The sequence below is a fragment of the Amblyomma mixtum genome, chromosome 1 (assembly GCF_055824585.1).
Source record: "Amblyomma mixtum isolate Tamu chromosome 1, ASM5582458v1, whole genome shotgun sequence".
Lineage (NCBI taxonomy): Eukaryota > Metazoa > Arthropoda > Arachnida > Ixodida > Ixodidae > Amblyomma > Amblyomma mixtum.
The window spans coordinates 81,353,432-81,379,306 of NC_143012.1; the positions used below are offsets into that span (position 1 = coordinate 81,353,432).

Sequence of the window (25,875 nt, forward strand, 5' to 3'; positions counted from 1 at the left end):
ATTCCGCTGCAAAGCTGCTATAGGAAAGGTCACTCGGATAACGCCTTTTCGGCACGTCCACGGCGCGGAGGCAGCCACTACGCTCGATGCCATGCACCCAAAGGTCACGGGATAAGAGAAGTTTGACGCCAACGCCTACCTTCAGCATCACAGAAGAAAGTCTGAGAGCTTACCAGGCTCCGGGTTCAAGACGAGCAGCGTACCAGCATCCTATGCTAAAACCAACAACGATGATACTCAAAGCACAAGCCATATGAGAGAGACCTGGTGTGGACACCAATGCGCCGTTAAGAACTTAGTGAAAAACTGTCAACGCGTTATTTTTCGCACCTTCGAAGAATAGGCGTATCAGATTACGAACATGTTCTCTAGACAGCGAAAGCGTTTCAGCGGCGCTGAGCACGGCCAGAAATGGCGCATGTGGTGCATTTGAAACCCGATACGGGCATAATGAAAACTATTTTCATTCTCGGGGTGTGCTTTGGGCCTTTTATTATGATCGTTGATGTACACTACTGTCTGTATTCTGTTTTTATTCTTGTTATCTGTCGTTGTGCGTTGTACTGCCATGAACAGAAGGTCGCTGCAGTGGCTCAGTGGTTGTGGCACTCAACTTCTGTCCAGAAAGACGTGGGTTCGATCCCGACCGCGGTGGTATCACTTCGATGCAGGCGAAGTACTGGAAACCCGTGTACTGTGTGATGTCAGTGCCCGTTAGAACCCTATGTGGTCGAAATTACCCGCAGCTATCCACTGCGAAGATCTTTACACAGTGAGTCCCTTTCGGACGTTAACCCATATCAACACAACTATCGTAGTCTTGTGTCCAATGCCTGCCGCACTTGGCAAAGCGGGAAGAGGTAAATCCCGCTCTCCTTCTGTCGGGAACAGGAGGGAAAGGCCGGCAGGCGGCTGCCAAAAGAAGAAACGCAAAACAAAATGAAGCAAAAATGACTGGCAACCTGGCATGCTTGGCAGGTGCCAAAGTGAAGAGGGACTTCACCTTCTCCACTTTTAGGGAAAAGGAGGGTGAGGCCCGAAGATGGCTACCACGGGAAGAATTCAGAGGGTGGCTGCCGTGGAGGGATGAGTACTGACGCGGCAGGACCAATGCGCCGCGTGAGGACGGCGAACACGGCAACAACCCGGCGTGTGGCTACCAGGGAAGGAGAAGGCCCAATCAGCCATCAACTGTCGCTGATCAACAACTTAAGCCTTGATTAGAATCTATAAATAACAAGGCTTCAGTGCAATCTTGGAGACAAACGGGTATCTCCAATATTGCTGATAGATCAAACAATACTTCCCGCTAGTGCACGCAGGGGAGAAAAACGGCGCAGCATAACTTCATTGTCTTCTTTCATAAAAGTGAACAAGAGAAGAGGTGCCTCAGGGAGCTTCACCAGCGTTGCGACAAGAGGTTGGTCCGGAGGTAGCGTTCATGAAGACAAGGAGGCGCAGTGCAAAGCTCAATGACATGAAACAATGCCGTCGCGTAAACCATTTATGTCGGTTTGCCTTGAAAACGAAGGCCACATATCGAACACTGCAATTATGGTGTCTGCCAGCTCATATATAAGAAGTGTAATTGTCCGAAATGATGTAAATCCGTTTTTTTTTTTCCTGATCATTTAACCGATATTTTGACCCGAAGAGGTATTCTCTCTTGACCGATGTTACCCCAAGAATTGTAAAACGCAAAGGTTTGCTTAAACCTTCATGGGTATCGCAAATGATGTTAACTGGCGAATAGCAGAAGGACGTGAGCAAAGAGTCAACACACGGAGTTCCCTTGAAAGTGAAAAATCGGGTCATATAAACCACAAAAGAAAAAAGGACGCTTCAGCAGTTTTCACCTGGCGGGGCACCTAGGTTCAAGTTCTTAATGAAGTCACAGGTGAAGTGCTGGCAGAGGGGCCTCGTTCGGTCGGAGCTTGGTAAGACCTCCAAGTAGCGGCAAGAACTGGGCAAGGCATTACGCACGCGCACCGCGACGCGCTCCGTCATGTGTGGGCTGCTCACAGCGAGCCACTGCAACCGGGGAGCCATGCTTATAAGTTTGTAAAGGCGCTTCTTGCCCAGATACGTGTTCCTCAGGCACAGATGTGTTAGACCCAGCCTTAGACTTCCATTTGTTCCCATGTAGATTGATTTGAATGCTTTGCCGGTGAATGCCGTGTGTCCCAAGAACAAAACACGCAGGCTCTGGCCGTGCAAGAGCACCATCTCGGCACCCGTGTCCCTCACGTCCGTGCGCTCAATATCCAGAACAACGAGGTTGGCGATCACGGGCAGTAGGTCGGTCAGGCGTCGGTCGTTGAACAGGTAGCAGCCTTCGAAGCTAAGGGCACGAAGCGACGAGAATTGCTCCAGCTTGGCTAGCCCGATGGCAGGCGCGAATACGCAGTCGGCGAGGTCCAGCAGCCGGAGATCACGTGGGTATGGACGGCCCGCTTCGGCGGTGAAGAACTGCTCCGCACTGAACCACGACTCGCGCAGTGAGAGATGAGTGAGCGTCGGTGGCAGGTCGCACACTGTGACCTTGTTCTCTCGAAGGTGATCGAAGAGGAAGCCGCGAGTGATGTGCAAGACCTGCAATAAGTGGGGACACTTGTAGATCCTTTTAGTACGCTAGCACTTGTAGTGGGAATTCCCCGTATTTATCCGCTGCGTGTTCATCAAGAAGTTGGCGTTTCAGTGTTTTGGGGAACAACAACAGCGCTGTATGGGATGGCTAGAGATGGGAAACTTTCATATATTGCATTATCCATTCCATCCAGACGTCAGCGCCAATTCCTCCCATATTGGCTGGCAGGAAGCCAACTGGAGCGTCATATTGTTGCCATGCCAACGGTCTCCAGCATGAAAAAACTTCGTCACCGAGCAGGTGTTAAACCACTAACAGCGGTAACAAAGCAGCATCGTTTTTCTATGCCTAAAACGATTCGGCTACCGCGCGGCCTTTCCCGCTGCGTTTACGTGCAGAATTTAATTTTCTAAAAATCAAATCCCGTTCAGTCACCAAGTGCGCTTAAATAGCTGAAATCGAATTTAAATGGAGTTTCGGATCCCAGGGATAACTGCCGCTTTCATGCTTGGTGTGTCGACGGAAGCGAAAAATATAACTTCATCTACTTCATCGTCCAGAGTGGGCCCAGATCCTAGAGCAGCTCATCCATGTTTTGTAATTTGGTGTTATCGATGTGGGAAGGCATCCTGATAAAAATGACTGAGCATTCGTTTTTCTTCATTTAAAACTTTCACGTCCTGTTAACTGAAGATCACAACAATTGCTGGCGTTAAAGAAGCGCTATTTTTGTTACAGAATGTACGCGTGGTTTCCAGATCGACTACTCCGGTCCCATAGCGCTCGTATAAGACTTTGAACTCGTGTTTGGACGAGGGAACCCTTCGTTAAGCGTAGCCTTCATGAAACGCTCACCCTGAGTGATGGGCAGTGCTCGGCCAGGTAGGCGAAGAACCCTCGCGGAAAGTCTCTCTCCTCATGCTCGGCGGTCGATGTGTCCATGGAACGGGTTATGCGCAGTTCCACGATGTTGGCGTCGACGTTGGCCTCGAGAAGGCTGCGAACCTGTCGAGCCTTGAGCGGAAACGACGTCACGCGTAGCACACGCCGCAGCGAGAAGTCGCGTGCCACACGCCACCATCGGCGACATACCCTGGAATGAAGAGGTGTGTGCTAGTGTTGTCGCATTGTTTTATTTGACACATATATCAGCGGTAACGTATACGTGAGCTCTAGCAGAGGCAAAGCTCATTAATTCCGATGTTCATGAGCCGTTACTTCACCGTCGTAGAGCCAGAATCTATTGAAGCTAAGAGTGATCTCACCTCTATAGCATTCAGACAAGGTGTACATGAAGGATTCCGGCGCGGTGATTTTCCTCACCGCTCTGAACTTGAGAGGGTAGAAATAAAGACGTGGGAATTGAGGCGTAATGTTCTCTCTCCGCTTACTGATGGCATCGTTGCTAGCGGAATTTCCCACGTTCTGAACGTTTGCGGAATACATTGCCTGAGTATGATTCCTGCTACACCAACCTTGCACCTCCGTCGTCATATGGAGAGAGCATTCGTCCCTACTACCACGCCATGGTCTTCGCTATGGTGATTATTCGGATTGCTGCCACTCTACAGGGGAATACACACTACGTACGGATAAGAAGCCCTTGACTGGCACCAATCCGAAAAATGACATCTCGCTCATCAATTTCATATCCTCCACTGAGATCCCGGACGCGACCCGTAACCGGCTAGCGGCTGTGTCCGTCCAAACTGAAAATCCTGACTGATCACTAGTCACTCGTCTTCTGCACCTTTAGCAGATCAGCATGTTAGAAAGTCCTTACTGATCGGTATTGCCCGCCTCATGCACCTTTTAGAAGATGAGTTTGGTGCATGTCAGTTCCCTCAGGAAGACCAGCTCCCTCGTGACTGCAAGGCAACCCTGGCGTGTATATACCACTGATGTGCAGAGGAAGGCAACGCAACGCGCACCCAGGCATCAAAAGAGAATGAACTTCAAAAATGTGGAATTTTATGCCGATGGTAATTTGGCCGTGAGCTGCTGTGCCGCGCCTTTGTTTTAAAATCTGACGCAGCGTTTATCTGCCACTATTTGGTCCACACGGAGTTTCCGAGCACGCGTCTGCTGCTGGCCTTTCGGCAAGGAGACGATAAGCCGACAACTGGGTCTAAAGGAGCATCTTTAACATCTATGTGATCTCATTTGTTGAAAATTTTTTGCACTTTCCTCAGTGCTCAAGCATTGACATGCTGCAAAGGCGGTGGGACGCATCACATCTACGATGGGCGTTGGTTTATTTTGTGTTGAAGCGTAATGGGGAATCCAAGATCAAGCAGTCTCCAGGCTGTTAATAGCTCACACTAAGCACACTATCGTTATAAAATAGAAAGAAGCGTTGAATTGATGCCACAATTAATAAAGTGGAGAGGGAAATATGTGCTCAGCGATGTAGTGTCGCGTCGGTAACCTTAGGCTAACATGCTCTGTCTAAGCTCCGAAGCATCGACTGGAAGGTGATGCACTGCGTAGCAGTGACGGCCGACTTACCCCGCGCAGGCGCATACATCGTCGAAAGACGTCAGGTGCCCGAACACCTCCAAGAGAAGGCTCTCCGGCAGATGCTCGATCTCCATGGCCGGCACTTCTTCCTTCTTCTTCTTCTTCTACTCAGTAAATTCTTCCTTCGAACGTGCACGTGGCGCTCTTACGCTTAGACCGGCTGCCGTCGGAGAAAAATTCAGGGGGCACTTTGTCTAAAGGGCGTAGAGGCGAAAGCGTTTTCCGCACAAAGCTTCGCGTTTATGAGTGGAACGCGACAGCGTGTAGCGCTGCCACGGAGTCCACGGAACGCTACCACCCTTTCGGCGCAAATACCTTCAGGATATGGTCTGCGTCTGGCGCGGAAAGAAGAACGCGGCGGCTGCATCGAGGGACGCTGGTGCTGGTGCCGCCCAGCAACAGGCGCCGGCTAGCTCTGCGCATACGCAGGGCGGGAGTGCGCTGAACGCAGCTTCGAAGAGCTCCAAGCAACTCCGGTGCGTCCGCAGAACACACCGCGCATCGAAAAAGACATCATCGTGGTGCTCAAACCGCGAAACACGGTCGAACTCGAGTTAATTTTTGGTCCTGAACAAGCTGGCGCTGCAATCCGCAGCATCTTCGGGGACGACGCAAATGCGGGACTTGTGGTGTGGCTCGTTTGGTACCAAAACGTGCTAAAGTGCGCGCTGAAATCTGTCAACGCCGCGGAGAAACTTCTCCGTGATATTACGGCGGAAGCCTTTAATGCCTCATACTCTCGTTATCATCCGTGTCGGCAGATTTGTCCGCGTGTCGGCGTCACTACTTAAAAAGAAACTGCGTCGGGGCAGAGAATCGAAGCAGGGAATCGAACCCGGTAGCGGAGACGCTACCACCCCGCCACGGAGCCCTTAATCATTCTCAAATCTTCGGCCTCCGTGGCGGGATTCAATAAACCGTGCCACAGAGGCCCAAGGTTTAAGCATGATTAAAGGCGCATCTAGCGGAAGCATGGCTTTCATAAACCGAATAAAAGGAATAAAAATAAAAATAAGAAATGAAAAATAAGAACAAAAGTAAGAAAAGAAACAAAAATACAAAATAAAACTAAAAAATAAAATATGTAAATTACAAAATGAAATAAAAATAAAAAATTAAAGATAAGAAAACAAAAAGAAAAATAAAAAAAGAAAAATAGGGAAGAAAGAAAATAAGAAAATATAAATAAAATCAAATATGAAAATGTGAAAAGTAGAAAAAACAATAAAAAAGATAACAAATAAAAATAACATATAAATGAGGAATTTTTAGAAAAATAAAAATAAACAGTGCGCCAGGAAAAGCTTCCGCCTTGCAGCACATTAGAGACAAAAAAATTGGCTGCGGTTTAGTTCTAATTAAACCTGGATGATTACGAAAGCAAAATCTGCGCGTAACCATATATTACTGCCTGAGCTACATTGCCCACAGTCTCGCCGTTTCGCGTGCTCTTGCACGACCATACCGCGCATGCGCTAGCTGCAAGTGACGTCATTCGCACAGCTGGCATGCCACAGCCTCGACGCGCGCGCTCGGCTTCCTTTCCTTAAAATGATCGGAGTATAAAACGTTGACAACCCCAATGAACACAATGAACGCCGATGGCCTATCGCTTTAGCGCCGCGTCCTGGCACATTCTTGTCAATGCCTGCTGCTCATCTCTCTCTCTCTCTCATCACCCCACGGGCCGATGAGCATAGTACAGGCATCCACTGACCTAGGGCGCCATTATGCGAACTTCCTTTCCTTAAAATAAATAAATAAATGATCCGGAGTGTAAAACGTGGCCAACGCCAATGAACACAACGAACGCCGACGGCCTATGGCTTGGTGAATTGTCTGGTAAATTGGTTTTTGAGGAAAGGAAATGCAGCAGTATTTGTCTCGCATATATCGGCGCATACCTGAACCGCGCCGTAAGGGAAGGGAGAAAGATAGGAGTGAAAGAAGAAACGGAGCGAGTTGGTCACCCATAATCTACAGCTGGTATGACGTCACAGCGGCAACTTGCCTGCTCCTTCGCTTGAACGCGGGCTCAAAAACGCGCGCGCATGAACGCCCCACGCAACACAACGGAGCGAGTTGGTCGCCCATATTCACTCCGCTAAAGGTCAAACGTAACTGCGGCCGGGTCACGCGAAGGCTTGAAAGTGTGAGCAGTATTGCTTTCGCAACAAAAGTGCCCCCTGAATTTTTTATGTTGCCGGTAGGGCAACGCGAGCTACCATTCCAGGGACACCCCAAACTCTCCGGTATGCGTTCTATCGGGGCGCCGTGACTGTTTCGCCAGACGAAAAGTCCGAAAAAGTCAAACGCAAACTCAGTGCGGAACTAAATGCGGTGTCTATGCGCAAGCTGGGGCGAACCCTGGTTGCGGTGATCACCTTCGCGCGGACCAAGGTGCCACGGACGGTGTTGTACAGCTACGAACGGCTCTGTGTTCGCCTGTACAAGAAGACAGTGCCTGCATGCCACCGCTGTGGCAAATTGGACCATCGGGCCGATACGTGCCCACGACCGCATCCCGTGCGCTGCAAACACTGCGGGGTCCAGGTTCCTGGTGCCCCTCCTGGCGGCCGAGCGGACCATGAGCGCGTTCTGAGCTGCCTCTTCTCACGCAGCGAGGTCACGCGAAAGGTCAAGCGTGGCTATGGGGCCGCGGCACGGCACGGGCTGAGGTGGTAGCGAAAGTAGTATTGCTTCGCAATAAAAATATAATCATATTAACTGTTATCAATTTACAGTATATCACACGATGTACCGGAAAGTCCTACAGTCAACAGTGCAATCACTTTTCTCGAATATTTTTCGACTATTGCATTGATAGAGGAGGTCATGAAAAGTTTTGTCTTTATTCAATAATGTAGTTGTTTGGTACCTAATCGTTCTGAACCCGTAATTTCTTCTTGCTTTTGGTGCTCTTAACGTGACACCTCTGCTGACAAGCTTCTGCTGAAAGTCTTCTGCAAACAACGATGAGGCATTAAAGGTAAAATAAAAAAATATATAAATAAAAATTACAGCCAGGCCAGCAGTCGAACCTTGCCGTCCCTCAAAAAATTACGAGGAACTTTAGCGGCAAAAGCGATGAAAGGCGAAAGCCGGAGTGCTGCATTCTGCTACGCGATTGTTCACTTCACATTCTGTTGGTGCATTGATTAACTGCCAATTAATGACGCTTAATCTTCGCCTTTAGGAGTGGAACACGAGAGCGTGTTGTAGGGCTGCCAGGGATAGGGTGCCTCGATACCAGCGCCGCCGTGACGCTGGCATCGAGGCACCCTAGCCAGGGAGTCCATGGAACCCCACCACCCGTTCGGCGCGATGCGTTGCCCTTTGAACGCAACGCTTTATGAGGAAAGGAAATGGCGCTATAATTCTCTGTCATCTCGGTGGACACCTGAACCGCACCGTACAGGATGGGAGGAAGTGGAGAGAAAGAAGAAAAAGAAAGAGGGGCCGTAATGAAGAAAATGAAAATTGTATTTGAGAAAAGGAAATTTCGCAGTAACTGTCTCACATATCTCAGTGGCCAGCAATCGAAAATTGTATTTGAGGAAAGGAAATTGCGCAGTAATTGCCTCACATATTTTGGTGGACACCCGTCAAAACTCGCGCGCTGTGACGTCACGACCATTTCGACAAATCTGAAACGCGGACAACTTTGCTAACACGTCTTGGTCACGACAGTATGAGCCATTAAAGGCTTTCGCCTTAAAAATAAACAAAAATTTGCAGCCAGGCCGGCAGTCGAACCTTGCCGTCCCTCATAAAATGAACAGAGAGGCGCGCGCTTCGTACCACCCAGCCATGACGCAAGGCGGACGGATACATTTTGCTTGTTTTCGGCAGCAGACTACTTTCGTACCTTCGCCAGCGTTGACTGCTATGCATGAAACGGAGCATAAGAGGAAGAAGAGCGCCACGTCTGCATTGATGTTGAGGAGCCATGGGGGATGGAGTGCCTGTTACAGCCGGCGTCGTTGCTTCGGCGAACGCGGTTGTTGCGACGCGCGTCTATTATTTCTATCTTTCCTCTCACATCTTTCGACTCTCCTCTGTCTGCACGTGGCAGCGAGTGTGGCTCGGCCCGAGCCAGTGGGCAGGCCCGTGCAATTTCCTTTTCGCACTTCCTTCAGTCGCAACAACAACAGCGTCCACGTTGACAAGGAAGAAGTGCCGGCCATGGAGATCGAGCATCTGCCGGAGAGCATCCTCTTGGAGATGTTCGGTCATCTGCCGTCGTTCGACGATGTAAGCGCCTGCCCGGGGTAAGTCGGCCGTCACTGCTACGCCGTGCGTCACTTTCCAATCGATGCTTCGGAGCTTGGACGAAGCATGTTAGCATAAGGATGCCGGCGCGACACTACATCGCACAGCAGGAATTCCGCTGTCCAGATTCTTAAAGGTGTCATATAGTGCTGTTCAGCGCTTCTTTGTAGCTGTTAACAACAGTGTAATTAGTGTGAGCTATTAATAACCAGGGTCCTGCTTAATCTTGGATTCCAGATTAAGCTTAAAGCACATTAAATAAACGAAGGCCCTGCGTAGATCGGTAGATTCACTGTCTTTGCACCAACTAAACGCTTAACTTGTAGCACAGAGGAAGCTTCAAAAATAATGAACAAACAAGATCACAAAGATCTTAAAGATGTTCCTGCGCGCCTCGCCGGCTTGGCGTCTCCCCGTGGTTATTGCCGGAACGCCAGCCGTAGACGCGTCTTTGGAAACGCCGCCGGGACCAAATAGTTGCATATAAACACGTCAGGATTTGAAACAGAGGTGCGGCGCAGCCGAAAAAGTTTTTAGGAAATGTAAAGGCGCACAACTTACCTCTTTGAGTAGTGGACACCTCAGTCGTGCTTTAAGCTTCGTAGGAGTAGGAACAGCTGTCCGCTGCATGCGTTGGCATTGACAACGTTGTGCCACAAACGTGGCACTGAATCTGTAGCCCGTCTGCGTTCATTGTGGTTGTTGGCTTTGGAAACATTCTAAACTCCGTTGAGTTTAAGGAAAGTATGCATGCTGCACGCGTTAGCGTAGACAACGTTGTGCGAGACATGCGGCACTGCTGCAATAGGCCGCCGCGTTCATTGGGTGAGCAAACTGTCGCATTCAACCATTAACTGCCCCCTGCCAAGGTGGACGCGCTGCCTATCCAGTGTCCGGAGCGTACTCAAAGTTAAACACGCCAAGCCGGATAAAACTGCCCAGTACACCACAGCTTTCGCCATATAACCAAGTTCAAGAGTAAATTAACCGCAGCTATGTTTTTTGTTCACACTTTAGTACAAGATGAATATTTGTGGTTCTCGGCTGCTGACCCGAAAGAAGCGTGTTCGATACCGGCCGCGACGGTCGAGTTTCGATAAAGGCGAAATCCTAGAAGCCCGTGTACTGCGCGATGTCAGTACACATTAAAGAACCCCAGGTGGTCGAAATTTCCGGAGCCCTCCACTACGGCGTCTCTCATAGCCTGAGTCGCTTTGGGACGTTAAACATCTATAAACAAAACCAATTATAAGAATATTCACAGGCTGAGACACCGCGTAATAACACGTGTTTACATCAATTTCTTCACCTGCAAGCGCCAAAATCCCGCCTCGAAACGATTAACTATATTTGCGGGCATGGAATTTTCTATTGCAACTCTAAAGCGGGAAATCATAATGCATGGGTTAGAGGGAAACCTGAGACTTGCTGAGAAAGCACAGACTGTTCACGGTACCCATTCTAGCTTATCGTTAAGCGCATGACGTGTACGTCCGCCTTCGCATCTGTAAAGCGTTCTAGTGAAGGTGTGATGAGATCACCCAAAACAGCGCAATGCCTGGATCACCTGCTGGAGGTTGGTATCTGGAAAGCTTATTTCCGGAAGAAGGCAAGAAAAGGGGTTTCTAGGTCGTCTACAATAGGCTAGCAGTCGAAGTCTCATTGACTCCTTGGAGGGCCACGCCCGACAAGTTGTGGCTATTGTCCACCACTACACTACGAGTGGCGCCAGCCAATACCGTGCGTTCATTCCGACCACGTGGTATACTGTGAACCTAGCTTTTCAGAGCCGTCGCGCACCGGTGGGAAACGGCAGTGTCGAGCTCAGTCGCTGTTCTTCTGCGTTAGTGTGCATTGTAGCTGGGAAAAGAGTTGAATCGCAATCATGTTCCCTCTGCCCGTGATGTCTCCTGCCAGAGGGACCTCGACTGCCACTGCGAAGACCAGAGACGAATTTCCCGAAGTTGTTGTCGACGCGAAATCTCAGACGGAATACACCCTTGGCAAGTTCCTCGGCAAGGTATGTGTCCTTAGAGAACGGGTGCGGTACGTTCCATACAGCAGAACGTGGTGGTATAGCCTTTTAGTCTAGCCTGTTTATAACGACATCCCTTCAAATTAACCAGAATATTAATGCTGCTGTCGCTTCGTGCGTTGGGTTAAACATAACAAAGGCTTGAGGGTCCGTGCGTTGTGGGAGTAGATTAATGTACAGCTTACGCCAAACTTAACCAATGCCACGGACTTTAGCAGTGTAGCACAGCACGAATGACGCCCCAGGACCTCTATATAAATGGTGTGCCTAAGATTTTACAGAATGTTTAGCAAAAGACCTTTCGGTTTATAAGAGCGGTTTTTCCAGCATAGGATTATCAGAAGTGTTTTAAATACGCCAGAATACAGTCAAGATGCGCGAACAAGCTGGCTGGTTAACCATTACTGAATAGTTTACTTTTTCAATACTACTGTTAGGCTCTTTAATTATTGAGTGTTGCCCACCGTTAGCAATATCCATATCAGTTTTTAGAATTTCGAAAACACGGTTACCCTCCGCTGTGCTTAACAAATTTTCCCTACATCGCGTCAAAATAGAACTCTCGAGAAGCTTGCAGGAAAAGCAACCTCTCCAGTCCAGGTATCTCGTCAAAATTGCCAAACTTGGTTGGGCCACAGCGCTGACGGCAACAGCATTTTCGAAATTCTAAAATCTCTTTCGGACATCACTTACGGTGGGTTCCACACCTTTCACTAATTGAAGACCCTTACGATATAATAGTTAAAAAGTTTACTATTCAATATTAACTAACCGGCCTGCTAGTTAGCACCTTTTAGCTCTATTCTGACGTAATAGACCGCTGACAATGTTATGCCTAAAAAAGGTATTTGTACTGAAAAAGACGGCTTTTAAAAAGTGCGTAAAATCTAAGGCCAAACACCCTGTATGAATAAGGTGAGTACTATACTTAGGCTTACCTTTGGAGTCGTTTTATTCTTCAGGGGCACTGTTTATCAGGGCTCCATTCTACAGCTGAGACTCAACCTTCAGTGTTCGATTACTTTTTGCAGAAGCTTCTATATTGTGTTCAGGTAACGGTTGCTTTTCTGTTAGGAGTTGACAATGCCTGTTTATATAAGAAAGCGTTCTGCACAAAGAAATCCGTTCACCTCAACCGCGCTGTTCGGGGAAGGAGTAATTAAGAACGAGGTGCTTCGGCGTAGGGCTGCGGAATAACTTCGACCACGTGCGACCCCGATCGGTTAGGGGGACAGGTTAGCCTTATTCTAAATTTAATGCAATAGGGTTAAGGTTTCTCCCCCATAAGAGTCCTGGAGGAGATCGCCCGAAGTCCTTCTTGGCTCTTTGGCAGTTCTAACGCGTCAGCAATAATACCTAGGCAGCCGCACACCTGGGGGTTAGTTTTATCGGGACCCATTGTTTGTATGTACGGAGTGTTTGTAAGGAGAACATAAAGATGTTCTGTATGGGAGTGTTCCAGAACTTTCCACCATCTAATGATTTCGTCCAGCTGGGGATTTTTAACGTGCACTAAGATCGCACACTCACACGTGCGCGTTTTGCGCTTCGCATGCACGCGGCTACCGTAGGCGGATTCGAACCCGTGTGCTCAGGCTCAACAGTAAGGGCGCTATAACCACTGAGGCGGGTTCCTCGTTTGAGAAATGGACGGAGTATAGCAGGGCTTGTGAACGGGAGCACCACAACTGTGCAAAACGGGGCAACTCGGTTACAGATGCTGCTGTAAAAGTTGTGTTGGAAGTCATGTTGCTCAGTTTACAAGTTAACACGATTCTCCCGTTTTCTGACATCCACTACAGCTGGCATTGCTGTGCCAATAAAAGGCATCTTAATTTATGCCTCAAAAAGCCTATTGTGAACAATTACTGGGGAATTCCGCTGAAGCACTACATTTTTGCACGTTTACTCTTAATATGTAACGACTGCATCATAATCATTCCAGTCTGCTATTCTTTGTAAACTGAATCATACCTTTGAAACGTATTTCTGGCCATATGCCTATGTTTGGGGATATATGTTGTGCTGTTAGGCTCCAGGCTCATTTTACCTTCGAGTGAAGGAGCCCTTCGCCTGAGTGTTTCAGTCGCCCAGTGCGACAGCATTCGCCCAGTATTCGTTTGGACAACCATGTAACAAGGCTGGCATTGCTTTTTCAGGGGGGACATGCGGAGTGCTTCCAGTTCGTGGACAAAAAGACGAATGTGGTGTACGCAGGCAAGATCGTCTCCAAGAGTCATCTTACATTGACGATCTTCCAGCAATTTGTGAGTATATGTCTGGACATCGTATATTCTCTTTATTCATTTTTAGTAGAATTTTTGTTAAGGGGACACTGAGGGCAAAACATTGTCTTTGTTGCTTTTTCTGGCACGCTAGCGAAGCGATTCGGGCCGACTCACCAAATAATACGAAAACGAAAGCAACAAATGCTTTGCTGCGACATACGATTGGCGCACATATTCAAATCGGGTAGCGCCATCTCGCGAACGCAAGAGAAAGCTCGCGTGATTGCGGATTGGCTCCTGTAACCTCCTTCGTCCTCCCATAAAGTTCGCCCTGCTCGCGTATGCGTCAAAATGACTATTCTGCAAAGCAATCTGGTTCCAAACCCAAACATTTCGTGCATTTGGGCTCGGCGGCCGTATTCAATAAGCATCCATTGTCCACTTTCGATTTCGTCCTGTCGCTTTGGTCACTGTTCAGTCAAACTGTTACAACTTTCTAGCATCAGAATCAACCCTATCATTAGCCGCCGCGATGACTCAGTGCTCGGCAGTTATGGTGCTAGGCTGCTGTCCCGAAAGACGCGGGTTCGATCCCGGCCGCTGCGGCTGGAATTTCTTTCGAGGAGAAATTCTAGAGGCCCGTGTACTGTGCGATGTCAGTGCACGTTAAAGAACCCCAGGTGGTCGAAATTTCCGGAGCCCTCCACTACGGCGTCTCTCATAGCCTTTGGAACGGTAAACCCCAATAAACCAACCAATCCAACCATTGGCTGTAGTGCGGTGACATCCAATAGTGAGGTCGTTTCCCGGAGACGCTTGAAAGCCTTAGCAGCAAGAATGAACAACAGTCACCAATGCGATAGGACCAAATTCATTCGAAATGGATAGTGTATCTTTATGGAATACCGGCCCTGTGAGTCGTTTTCTAGCCTTCTCTGCAGCTTATCTAACCTGAATTTTCGTTGCAAGTAACTTAACGGTAACGTATCCAGACAGACAAACTTCAATTTGTGCACCTGATTTGAATGCTTCTCTAAATTTCCATGAAACTATTTGTCTGCAGAGGAAGGTCACAAGCAGTGGACAAAGTTTTGCAGTTGATTCCTGCAACACAAATAGCAGAAGAGACGCATATTGCAAGATCCCGTTCTAGTGTCCGATTACCTCAATCATAATTACGGCTTTTTATTTTCATTTCGGCGTAGGGTTTTTTTAAATAATCATCAGCAACAGCTTAGTTAACCACTTTCTTTCTTTTCTTTCCGCTTAATGCAACCTTTCTGAGATGACTAATTATTTTTTTTTCTGTAGCTTGAAGACGAAATCGACATCCACAAAAGCCTGCGGCACAACAACGTGGTTGACTTCCACAGCCACTTTGAGGACGAAAAGAACGTGTACCTCATCTTGGAGCTGTGCATGCAGGTGCGTCAACGTTCCTGCTCTCGGTGGTTCCCATTTGCGCTGATTTTCTTCGCGTTGATTCTAAGATGCTGCTAATGTTATCTGATGTTGTCAAATTTTTGTCCGAGAATGTTTGACATGCTAGGGTAGTAGGATTTTGTTGAGCACTGCTCACACGGCGCTGCTGGTAAGAGAACACTTCATTCATTCATTCATTCAAATTTACTTTCCGAAGAGAAACGTTGAATGCGTGAAGCTGGCGTGGCGTTAACAGCGCATTATAACCTTGTGCAAAGCGAAAATCAACATTACAGCAAAAATGTGGCGTCGTTTTTTTCTTACTTATCGCCTCTTACACAGCGGACGGCACTTCACTTAAGTATTTTTGAAGGCCTGATGACAGGATATCAAGAGTATTCTATCATCCAAACCGCTTCTATGAAATTCTGTTATGCCAGCATGTATTTGGGCCTGTATTTGTCACGGCAATTTCAGTGAGAAAGGCCCCATTGCGTTCTGGAAGCACAATTTAGGGCGCAGCCAGACTGCAGCCGCCGCTGTGGCTCAGTGGTTATAGCGCTCGGCTGCTGACCCGAAAGACGCGGGTTCGATCCCGGCCGCGGCGGTCGAATTTCGATGGAGGCGAAATTCTAGAGGCCCGCGCACTGTGCTATGTCAGTGCACGTTAAAGAACTCCAGGTGGTCGCATTTCCAGAGCCCTTCACTACGGCGTCCCTCATAGCCTGAGTCGCTGTGGGACGTTAAACCAAACTAAAGCAAACAAAGCCAAAGACTGCAAACTGCCTTCGTTGTTTCTAAACCTGTCATATACTACTGTGGTGGTCTCGTGTGGACACTGAATTTCGTACCACGAAAAAAAATTACTTCAGTCAAGCTTTCATCAAACTGGCGTGATTTGAACAAGTGTGCTAAAGTGGGCATGTCCCAGTCTTGAACCTGAAGGAATCTACAGTAGCAAGGTGGAAAGTTGGGCGAGTTTAATCTTATTCATGATGAAGTTAGCGCCATAAACAAGGACCAAAGTAGGAGAGAAGACACAATAAAGCGTTCGTGTTGTGTCTTCTCTCCTACTTTGGTCCTCGTTTTTGGCGCTAACTTCATCATGCTGAAGGAATCTCCGTTTTATTTGTCGTGTTCTTTAGCGTGTCTAACCTTCAAGGGTCGTCCGCAGGCTTCATGAGCGCATTTATTTCGCAGTCTCTGGAGGATGTCCTCCGGTGCCGCAAAACACTGACCGAGGTGGAGGTGCGGTGCTTGATGCGCCAGCTGCTCCTGGCCTGCCAGTACCTGGGGCAGGAGAAGGTCATCCACCGGGACCTGAAGGTTGGAAACCTGCTCCTCACCAGGGACTGGCAACTCAAGGTGGCCGACTTCGGGCTCGCCACGCGCCTCCACCACGAGGGGGAACTCAAGAGTACCATCTGCGGCACCGTAAACTACATGGCCCCCGAGATGCTGGCCGGGAAGGGCTACAGCTACGAAGCGGACATATGGTCCGTCGGATGCATCTTGTGAGTCTAAATTGATTGCGCAGAGATGTTCGCAACTGGTTACAACGCCAATGCGAAAAACGACATCCCGCCATACCTATCGTACAGGTGTACACTCGACCGTATATATATAAAAGGTTGAGCCTACAGTCCGAAAATGTGAATGCAGAAACTGACAAATTCTTGCGTGTCTTGGCTCATGGTGTCAGTAACGAGGGAAGAACTCATGGCCGTGGCATTTACTTGTATTTCGAGCTGGCGAAGCAAGTCGGGCCAGAGTTGAAGGTGGTGATGGGTTCTGTTCAAACTTTGTATAGCGCTGCTCGCAGTCGGGTTCCGTCATGTGAAATAGACGTGAATTTTACGACTGAGCTATAGACGCTGTATATAAATTGTTAATTTAGTGAGAGGAAATTTCCGGCGCCATAATTTTTTCGTATTTCAACTAGTCACCGTATCCCGCGGAGCAGAATTGCGATTGTTCATTCCACGATGTTGACAGGTGTCCTTTTATCAGGATAAAATATTCGCGCATATCTGTAATAGATATCATGACCCTTTTTTATGGGTTTTGAACTTTCATAATGCTTTAATTTTCGGTTGCGAGAAAAGCTAAGAATCAGTAAATGGGGCGCTCATTATCGTAAAGCCCAAACTTTTCTTTGCAACCCTCATTAGCGCAACTTGGCGGGCAGCCTTCTGCAAAGTCCTTCCTCTGACACGCCTCTGAGGTCGGGAACGGTATACGCCGGCCACCACACTGGAAGCGACGTTCATGTGTCGAGAGAATGGGTTTGAAAAGTTTCTGCCGTGATTCCCGGGTACGCAATCGGGTATGCGTATCTTCCAACAAGCAACTTACGAATGCCGCAGAGAAAATGTTGTTCATAAAAATAACTATACGGTCCCTCTTCATGTTAAATACAATGAGATCATCCACTTCGCGTTCAAATCCAGGCACTTAGGTGCATCACGAGCGTCGTTTGCCCGCACTTAGGTTACCATTTCATGGCGATTGGTTGGTATGGGTCTCCTGTAGCATTGCTGTGCCCGCACCCCTTCGAGCTGTGACGTGCTAATATGACAGACGGTGCGGACATTGACAGGCCGCAAATTGCTCTCCGCAGGTACGAGCTGCTAGTGGGGCGTCCCCCCTTCAGTTCGTCGTCGAGAGCGAGGATTTGCGCCAAAATCAAGAGGAACGAATACACGGTCCCCTCGACCGTGTCCCCCGACGCGAGCGCCCTCATTAGGTGGATTCTCCAACCGGAACCCGCAAGGCAGCCCAGCATCGAGGCCATTGCTGTGTACTGTTCGTGCTGTGTGTACTGTTGACATAAAGTACTGGTGATGAAGTACTATTATACTATACTATACTATATACTATACTACTACTATATTAATTTCTAACATCACGACAGAGTTTCGTTGCAGACTGCTGCAGCGATTTTTATTTCCCAAAACAAAATTCTAAACCTTTTTCTCTGAGAAACAAAATCTTCGACCTCAACTGTCACTACTACTTCTATAGTCCGTGATATAATTGATGCTGGGAAATACTGCTGTGCATATTACCGACACAGAAATAGATCGAAGTCAGCAAAGACAACGTATTCATGTAGCCGTCGAAATTAAGAGAGCGCAATGGGTTCAGTGTGGCGACCTCACAAAACGGTTTGTGCACGGTGCCACGTTAAGTACAATACAGCTAAACATCAGTGCAGCCGGCCTGCACACACTAGTTACGATCTGTACAACGCTTGGCGCCATTACTGACACCATAATTCTACTGCGCCTCGTTTGCATCGATGTGGCTTTGTGGGCACAACTTCTTGAGCGCTTGGCGCGGTGGGGCGCAGCTCTCATTGTTCAGAAGCATCAGCTCTTGGCTTGCGTGAAGCACTGTTCTACATGCGCGCGTATTCCCAAGCGTTTTTTATTATATTTTTTTAATGGTCGCAGCTATTCTTTGCGTTCACATTTTAGACGTTCTGTTCTTTTTGCTGAGAAATGACGCGTACGGTCTACGTTCAGTTGCCCTATCTACTGGAAGACCCACAACAAATTAAGGCAAAGAAACAACAGATTATTAAGTTATAACACTGTATAATGCCTATCAGTCTCTTGTTGAGATTCCTTTAGAAAGCTATAGTGTGTCTGTATGTAACAAGAAACTGAAAATTCTTTTTTCCCCTGGTTACCTATCAGCTCTCTATACTTCGTTTTTTGTGTGTGTTGTCTTCCTTTTTTTACCCGAATGTGCATATTATGAAATTTTTTTTTACTGTTAATTGGTATTTATTATTGTCTATCATTCACTGTTTTCTATTGTGATAAAGTTGCTCACTGTTTTTTTTTCTTTTGTCTATTCGGCCACCTTTTCCATGATGTGTTAATCGGGGTGTAGGCCTTGTCAGGAGGCATGCTTGGTCTACCTCCTTTAGGCTCACCTCGAGGGCATATTGTACATAAAAAGGCCAAATAAACATGCTACTACTGGGAGCAGCAACATGCGGGTCGCCACAGGTCCTCGACCTCTTCTTTCCAGAAGCATACTAATGACGTCGCTTATAGCTTATAGCATTGGCAAATATCCGCAGCCCCCTGAATGCTGTTCGCCCTCTCCTTCCAGAGCCGCTTCCTGCCCACCTGCCTGCATCCCGTGTCACAGCCGAGCCTCGCACGGACGCCAACGGCAACGCCTTGGACACAGCCGACAGGAAACCCGTCTCGGAGAAAAACGAAAATCGTGGAGAGTAGGACTGTACTCGCTGATTGAAAAAGATCCACATAAGATCAGATAAGAGCAGTCGTTCCGACTGCTCTTATCTGAGGCTTCAGCCGCCCCAGATTCTTGTTTTTCAGTTGTTGTTGCTAGTATTGTAACAAATGTTGTATTTGAAAAAAAAAACAAGTGTCAGGAAGCTTTTATCTTCATTCAAGCTTTAAGGCATCCTTTTTCCTGACATGCGCTGTTAAACCATTGGAGCACATGTACAGATATTATTTTTGACAATGCCTCGGTAGTTACTGGAAAGGCTGCGATTGGGCTCCAATGGTGGATTGCTGTGAATCATTTCTGATGTGTACTACTGCTGTAATGCGATTTTAATTTTTATGCGGTGAACTTGTGTATAAACTTTTGTACACGATACGCTGTGTCCGTCTGCACTTTCTGCAGTTGTTGGAAGAAACCTCTTCATCGTCTCCCAGAGCAAAAAAAAAAGGAGGGTGGGAGGCAGAGCTTTTCGACCTCATCAACTGCGGTACTGGCATCTCACACGTGTCCAAACACAGGGCGACAGTGCAGGCATTTATGGACGAGAGTGGTCTTCACTGTTACCTAGGTTGTAGATGTGCAGCGTGGGCGAAGAAGTGGCGAAAAGCTGATTCCAGAGCCCGAGAACGCTTTTCGGCGTTAAAACTGAAGGCACACGTCCACTCGCGCTTGCGACGGGGGGCAGCATAATCCTCCTGCGACTGAGATTAGTATCTCACGAAACCTGTTCAGCGCTCATCACTGGCTGATGTCATCAGAACGGGCAAAGTACTGGCTATAGTGAACTAGAATACTAGTTCACTATAGTACTGGCGGCTAATCGCGGCCGCCATATTTGGTCGTTCAGCACGATGTGGCGCCGGTCGCGGAAGTACACGCCGCGCGCACCGCCGATAGGGGCGCCACTGAAAGCCTCCTAGTGGTAGCCGTTGGAACCGCAGGCGGCCCGCGTGGCATTCTGCTATCTTTGCAAGTATACGACCGAGGTACTACGCGCGTCATTTTCTACCCGTGGGCGTAGCGTGCAGTTAACTTTGCGAAAGAAATTGCCGACGATTACATCATTATCATCAGCCTGACTACACCCACTGCAGGGCAAAGGCCTATCCCATGTCTCTCCAATTAACCCTGTCCTTTGCCAGTTGCCGCCACTGTATCCCCGCAAACTTCTTAATCTCATCCGCCCACCTTACTTTCTGCCGTCCCCGGCTCCGTTTGCGACGATGCTACGACGATTACGTTACTTCCTGATGCGAAATTTGACCGCAGCTCATCAGCTTTTCGATAGACTGAGGAAAAAAAATTCGAGCAAGGCACGTGTGTACAATTGCAGACAATTTGTTACTTTTCACACATATTCCTTCATCAAGAAACAGTGCACTAACCGTTCTTGATTGTCATGAAGGAAGCTTTGTGGACGGAGAAATAGATGGGTATATGCTCGACTTGCTGCAGCAATGCCTGGTTCTCAAAGACGAGGTCTGCGCAAGTATTTCGCGAGGTTGTCACAGATGTGGGGGCCGTTATGAGCGAGAGGTACGGGATGTTCTTCCGCATAAGTGGCTTGGTGGCTTGGAGAAGACTTCAAACCCATTCTTACCCGAACCCGTACATTTACGCCCACATCTACCCAGATCTCATAGACCCCATCTGCAAACACTGCGGTAGCACTGCCACCCTCCATCATATGCTATGGGACTGCCCGGAGGATCCTCCTCCGGAAGCTCTTATAGAAGCTCCCTCACCAGACGCCTGGGAAGAAGTGCTGCGCAGCTCGGACCCCGCCGTCCAGGCAGGAGCTATCGAGCGCGCCGAAGAGGTCGCCGCCAGCTATCAGCTAACGGCCACCTGGCCCTTCTGCTAAGCGTCCAGGAACCCTTCTTTTCCGACAATAAAGTGTTCTCTCTCTCTCTCTCCGCATAAGTGGTAAGAAATTCCCGCTTGTCTTTATATCTAAATTAAAGCCCCCACCCACCCTGGTAGGTGGTGGTGGTGGTGGTGAAAACTTTTAATTGCTGAAATAGAGTTTGGGAGCCACAGAGTGGCCCCGCTGCATGGTCTGGTGAAACGGGCGAGAGACGGGGCATTGTCATGGGGACCCTGGCAGGTGGCAGCGTCTCTGGTACAACGTTGTCAATGCCAAAGCATGCAGCGCACATCTGTCACTACCGCAACGTAGCTTAAAGAACGATTGAGGTGTCCACTGTTCCAAAAGGGCAGTTATGCGCCTTCCCTATGGTTCAGGTGTCCACAGAGATGTGTGAGACAGATACTGCGCTCTTCCTTTCCTGAAAAACTAATTTACAAATTTTACCCTCTGCTTTCCAAGCCCCCGCTCTATTGGTTTCGCAACTGGGGGAGACAGATACTGCGCATTTCCTTTCCTCAAAAAAATTGTTTTTGTTTTTATGGGGTTAACGTCCCAAAGCGACTGATGCTATGAAAGACGCCGTAGTGAAGGGCTACGGATAATTTCGACCACCTGGGGTTCTTTAACGTGCACTGACATACCGTAGACACACTGGAAATTCTAAAGTGTGCTTGGTGAAAGCCCTGTGGTCAACCCACTGCCGATTCCCCGAACCGCTCGGCGCAGAATCACTGGGCCGCTTCGGAGCCTTGCGTCTCACTTAATCGACTGCAAGGAGACGTCTGGCGAAGGAGCGGCGGTTCAGCTGCAACCGCCTACGCGCGCGCGTTCGTTCTACCCCTACTGTGTGACGTCACGGTTGCTATGCACAGCTGCGCCTCCCGCGCCGATTGCTAAGGAGGGGAGGAGATTTCGCTTTTACTTTCTCCTTTCCAAGCTCCCGCTCCATTGCTTTCGCAGCAAGCGACAAAAGAACTGCTTGCGTCTAGGGGACGATAACAAGCGCCGATTAATAAGGGGGGATAAGAGGAGTTGCTGAGAACGAATATCATTTCCAGTGCGGATGAAGTTTTAATTTCGATGCATTGAAGGCTTCTATGGGTAGCAATTAGAACGCCACCACCCCTGTTGTTAGTTCTGTCACGGCGAAAAACATTTAAATCAGAAGAGAAGGAATCTCCGAGTCGGCAATTGAAGAGTTTAACCATGTTTCCGTGAGAATAAGGAGGTTAGACTCTGTGGTGTGAAGCTGGTTACGAAGAGCATCAAGTTTAGGCAAGAGTCTTCTAAAGTTAGAGTATACGAGGTCTGTTAGAAAAGTATCCGACTTTATTTTTTTTTGCGAACACCTGATGGATATGAGACAAGCGCGCTTGCATCAGGCGACCTTGAACCTTCATGCGCATGCATGAATTTTTTCCCGCCTGCCGATAGCGTCAGTCGCTGGGAAGCAGCGTTTGAGTGAGGCAGTGTGGAGTGCTCTCGTCGGTTTTTTATTGCAAGGAAAATTGCGGAGTGAAAGGAGCAGCCCTACTGCAACAAATTTTGCCATAAACTTGGCGACAGCTGAGTGGAAACCATTCGAAATATTCAGACGGCTTTCGGTTAAGATGCTATGAGCAGCACACAGTTTAAGCAGTGTTACAATTGTTTTAAAGATGGCCGCACATGGGTGGAGAACGAGCCACGCTCCAATCGGCCATCAACATGCCAAAATGACCAGGTCATTGCCGAACTCAACGCTATGGTGATGCGGGACTGTCGCGTGACTATCCGAGAAATTGAGGAAGAGGTGGACGTGAGCAATTTCTCCGCACATTCCATTATCACCGAAGATTTGGCCATGGAGAGAGTTGCGGCGAAATTCGTGCCAAAGCTGCTCACGGTGGAGCAAAAGCAGCTTCGTGTTGAAGTCTCACAGGACATGCTGGATTCCGGAAACAGTGACCCCGACTTCATCAAAATCTTAATCACAAGTGACGAGTCTTGGGTGTACAGGTACGACCCGGAAACCAGATCCCAGTCGTCAGAGTGGAAGCATTCCACGTCACCAAGACTTAAGAAGGCCCGCCAATTGCGCAGCAATGTAAAAGTGATGCTGACTGCTTTCTTTGACACCCTCTGTGTGGCAGACCACGAGTACGCACTCTACAGGGTCAAACAATGACCAAAGAGTACTACAGGGATGTCCTCCGTCGCCTACGTGATGCTGTGCGGCGCAAGAACCCGGTGCTGAGGTCAACAGGAAATTGGCGCACCCATCGCGCCAATTCTCCTGCACATTCCTCGCACTCCAATCAGATGTTTTGGTGAAAAACTAGACTCCTGTAGTTCAACAGACTCCTTACTGTCCTGATATGGCCCCTGCGATTTCTGGCTGGTTCCCAAAATCAAAAGGCCATTGAAAGGAGCGCGATTTCAGACAAGGAAGAACATTATGGCTGCAACGACAGCTGAGCTATACTCCATTCCGAAAAGGGCCTTTTCGGAATACTTCCCACAATGGCAGCACCGCTGGGAGAAGTGTGTGGAGTCCCAAGTAGACTACTTTAAAGATGACTAGGTTTGCAACGCTCCAGTTATGCAAGCTTTTTTTCAACGGCCAAAGGTCGGATGCTTTTCTAACAAACCTCGTAAAAAGGAAGTGTTGGAAGGGCTAGAGCGGGGACGATTAGCTCTTACGAGTTTAAAGGGTGTGGAACTATCTTCTGACTACTGTAATCAAACGTGTACGTTTTCTTCCCGATGATTAGCTTCTCATGTCGGAGTTTGAATTTTTGTTCGTCTTGTGCTTTGAAGAATTCCACAAGATGCTTCCTGGCCTTGACCGTGTTTGGGCAGTAGTCCTCAGATATGCTAAACTCTGTACCTTTTAACATTTTGGCGCATGAAAGAACCTTTTCCGTCGCATTAAAATGTGCAACTTTAACGATGATCGGCCTATTCCTGTCCGCCCTAAACTTTCCTAATCTGTGGGCTCTTTCAATGTCCACAGGAAGAATTGTCGTCCTTAATTTTGTTCTGCAGTGTTCGATAACAGTGGCCTCTGACTGGGCCCATGTTTCCTGTTCGTTATCTTCGTGGCCAAAGAAAAGTAGGTTTGATCTTCGGGACTGATTTTCTGAGATATCAAGTCTAGGTGTGATAGTGGCAATGTGTTTCGCATTTTGCTCAGACAGCGCCTGGATGTCGTCTACCTTTTCCTTTCTTGCTAATAGTGATGAGCAGTCGGTTTCAATTTTGGTCAGTCGATTCTTGATTTCTGCAAACGTTTGGTCATTTTCGGAGAGTTTAAGGCGGATGGATTTCATTTCGGTTAGGAGCGTGGCTCGACTGGATTGGACTTCATTCAGGGCCTGAAGTATATCGTTAGGTGACCGACTATCGCCGTGGCGAGTGGTGGGACCAGGGTTGAGTTCTACGTCACCTGACAAAATTAGTAAGCGCATGATAACATGATAGCAATCACAGGCAATACCAATACCATTGGGCTTGGCAGCACTACTAAAGCCGCATAGCGAGTGCGGCGTGCAAATAGGGAACATCACATGTCACACTTCAAGTTTTGCTAAATCATTCATACCCAAAACAATTATTGATTGGAACCGGCTGCCTTACACAATCGCAACTGCAACAAATGCGACATCATTTCATGAACTTTTAAAAAATCAAAGCGATGTGTAGTTTTCTTCTAGTTCTGTTCTGCTCACCGCAATGTGTTCGAGTTTTGCTTTTCGTTTTGCTTATTCCGTTGTTTTTATCTTTCTGTTTTCGTGTCTTGTTTTTTTTTTTCATTTTGTTTATTTTGCTTCTTGTTGTTTCGCCACATTTCGATTCTTGCTGACTACAAGTTATTGCTCTTTTCTTGCTTCTTTTTTTCCCTGTTACTCATGTTAATGTTCCTTTTATGTATTCAAGTTGAAATTTTTACCACCCCCTATGTAATACCCTCCTGAAGAGGGCCTTTAGGGGTACCTTGAAATAAATAAATAAATAAAAATGAAGTGTTTACCTGCAGGATGAACAAACGTCGCAGGTGAGTTGTGGCTCACATAGCTGCGGTGCTGACAAGCCCGTTGAAGGCGGCGCGGGGTGATGCCGGGCTTATAAAGGGGGGATGCGGCGAGGAGGTTGATTTCGGGTGGTTAGCTATCGCTGAAGCTGACAGTGGCAGCGATAATCTCGGAGCTTGTTCTTGAAGGGGCGTTGCCGGGCACTGACGGGGCTTTGCTGTTGGCATGTGGTCCGCAGGACGGATGCGACGCAGCGGTGCGGGGGCCGGACGGTCTACCGTTGGAAGCCGGGCTGTGGTCCAAGCTGGATTCCAGGGTTCGCTCGGGCGAGAGTCACTGCATAGCAGGAGGCAGATGGATACGTGCAGGACGAACAAACGGCGCAGGTGAGTTGTGGCTGACATAGCTGCGGTGCTGCCAAGCCCATATGGCAAGCTGGATCGGTTCTTCAGATCGGTTGCACTTCTGTAGGATGAATAATCGGTGGCTAAGTGGTTATGGTGCTCGGCTGCTGACCCGAAAGACGCGGGTTCGATCCCGGCCGCGGCGGCTGAATTTCTTTGGAGGAGAAATTCTAGAGGCCCGTGTACTGTGCGATGTCAGTGCACGTTAAAGAACCCCAGGTGGTCGAAATTTCCGGAGCCCTCCACTACGGC

The 25,875-nt window shown here is 48.3% G+C and overlaps 2 protein-coding genes across 3 annotated transcripts; one reads left to right on the forward strand and one right to left on the reverse strand.

Annotated features, from left to right (window-relative positions):
* Positions 1-1,798: 1,798 nt before the first annotated feature.
* On the reverse strand, positions 1,799-10,017 carry LOC149366943 (uncharacterized). The gene is made up of 3 exons (XM_089553341.1): positions 9,941-10,017; positions 3,443-3,680; positions 1,799-2,592 (listed from the first exon to the last, which is right to left on the reverse strand). Exons 2-3 carry the CDS (start codon positions 3,527-3,529, stop codon positions 1,843-1,845), a joined length of 837 nt encoding a protein of 278 aa, XP_089409467.1. The 5' UTR covers positions 3,530-3,680; positions 9,941-10,017; the 3' UTR covers positions 1,799-1,842.
* Positions 8,890-19,711, forward strand: LOC149366944 (serine/threonine-protein kinase PLK1-like). 2 transcript variants are annotated; one of them, XM_089553333.1, is made up of 7 exons: positions 8,890-9,378; positions 11,297-11,399; positions 13,574-13,681; positions 14,954-15,067; positions 16,265-16,578; positions 17,685-17,878; positions 19,190-19,328. In XM_089553333.1, coding segments are annotated over exons 1-7 (1,296 nt in total). In that variant the 5' UTR covers positions 8,890-8,917; the 3' UTR covers positions 19,192-19,328. The 2 variants fall into 2 exon arrangements, with proteins under 2 accessions (XP_089409459.1, XP_089409463.1); XM_089553337.1 differs by lacking the exon at positions 17,685-17,878 and having other exon boundaries at positions 8,898-9,378; positions 19,190-19,711.
* Positions 19,712-25,875: the final 6,164 nt, after the last annotated feature.

Bases quoted from the DNA above. Each gene is read 5' to 3' on its own strand.
- LOC149366943 (XM_089553341.1), bottom strand. From the start codon at position 3,529: ATGGACACATCGACCGCCGAGCATGAGGAGAGAGACTTTCCGCGAGGG. The intron at 2,593-3,442 runs GTGAGCGTTTCA...CACTTATTGCAG, and splicing joins AGCACTGCCCATCACTCAGG to GTCTTGCACATCACTCGCGG.
- LOC149366944 (XM_089553333.1), top strand. From the start codon at position 8,918: ATGACGCAAGGCGGACGGATACATTTTGCTTGTTTTCGGCAGCAGACT. The intron at 13,682-14,953 runs GTGAGTATATGT...TTTTTTCTGTAG, and splicing joins TGACGATCTTCCAGCAATTT to CTTGAAGACGAAATCGACAT. The intron at 15,068-16,264 runs GTGCGTCAACGT...TTTATTTCGCAG, and splicing joins TCTTGGAGCTGTGCATGCAG to TCTCTGGAGGATGTCCTCCG.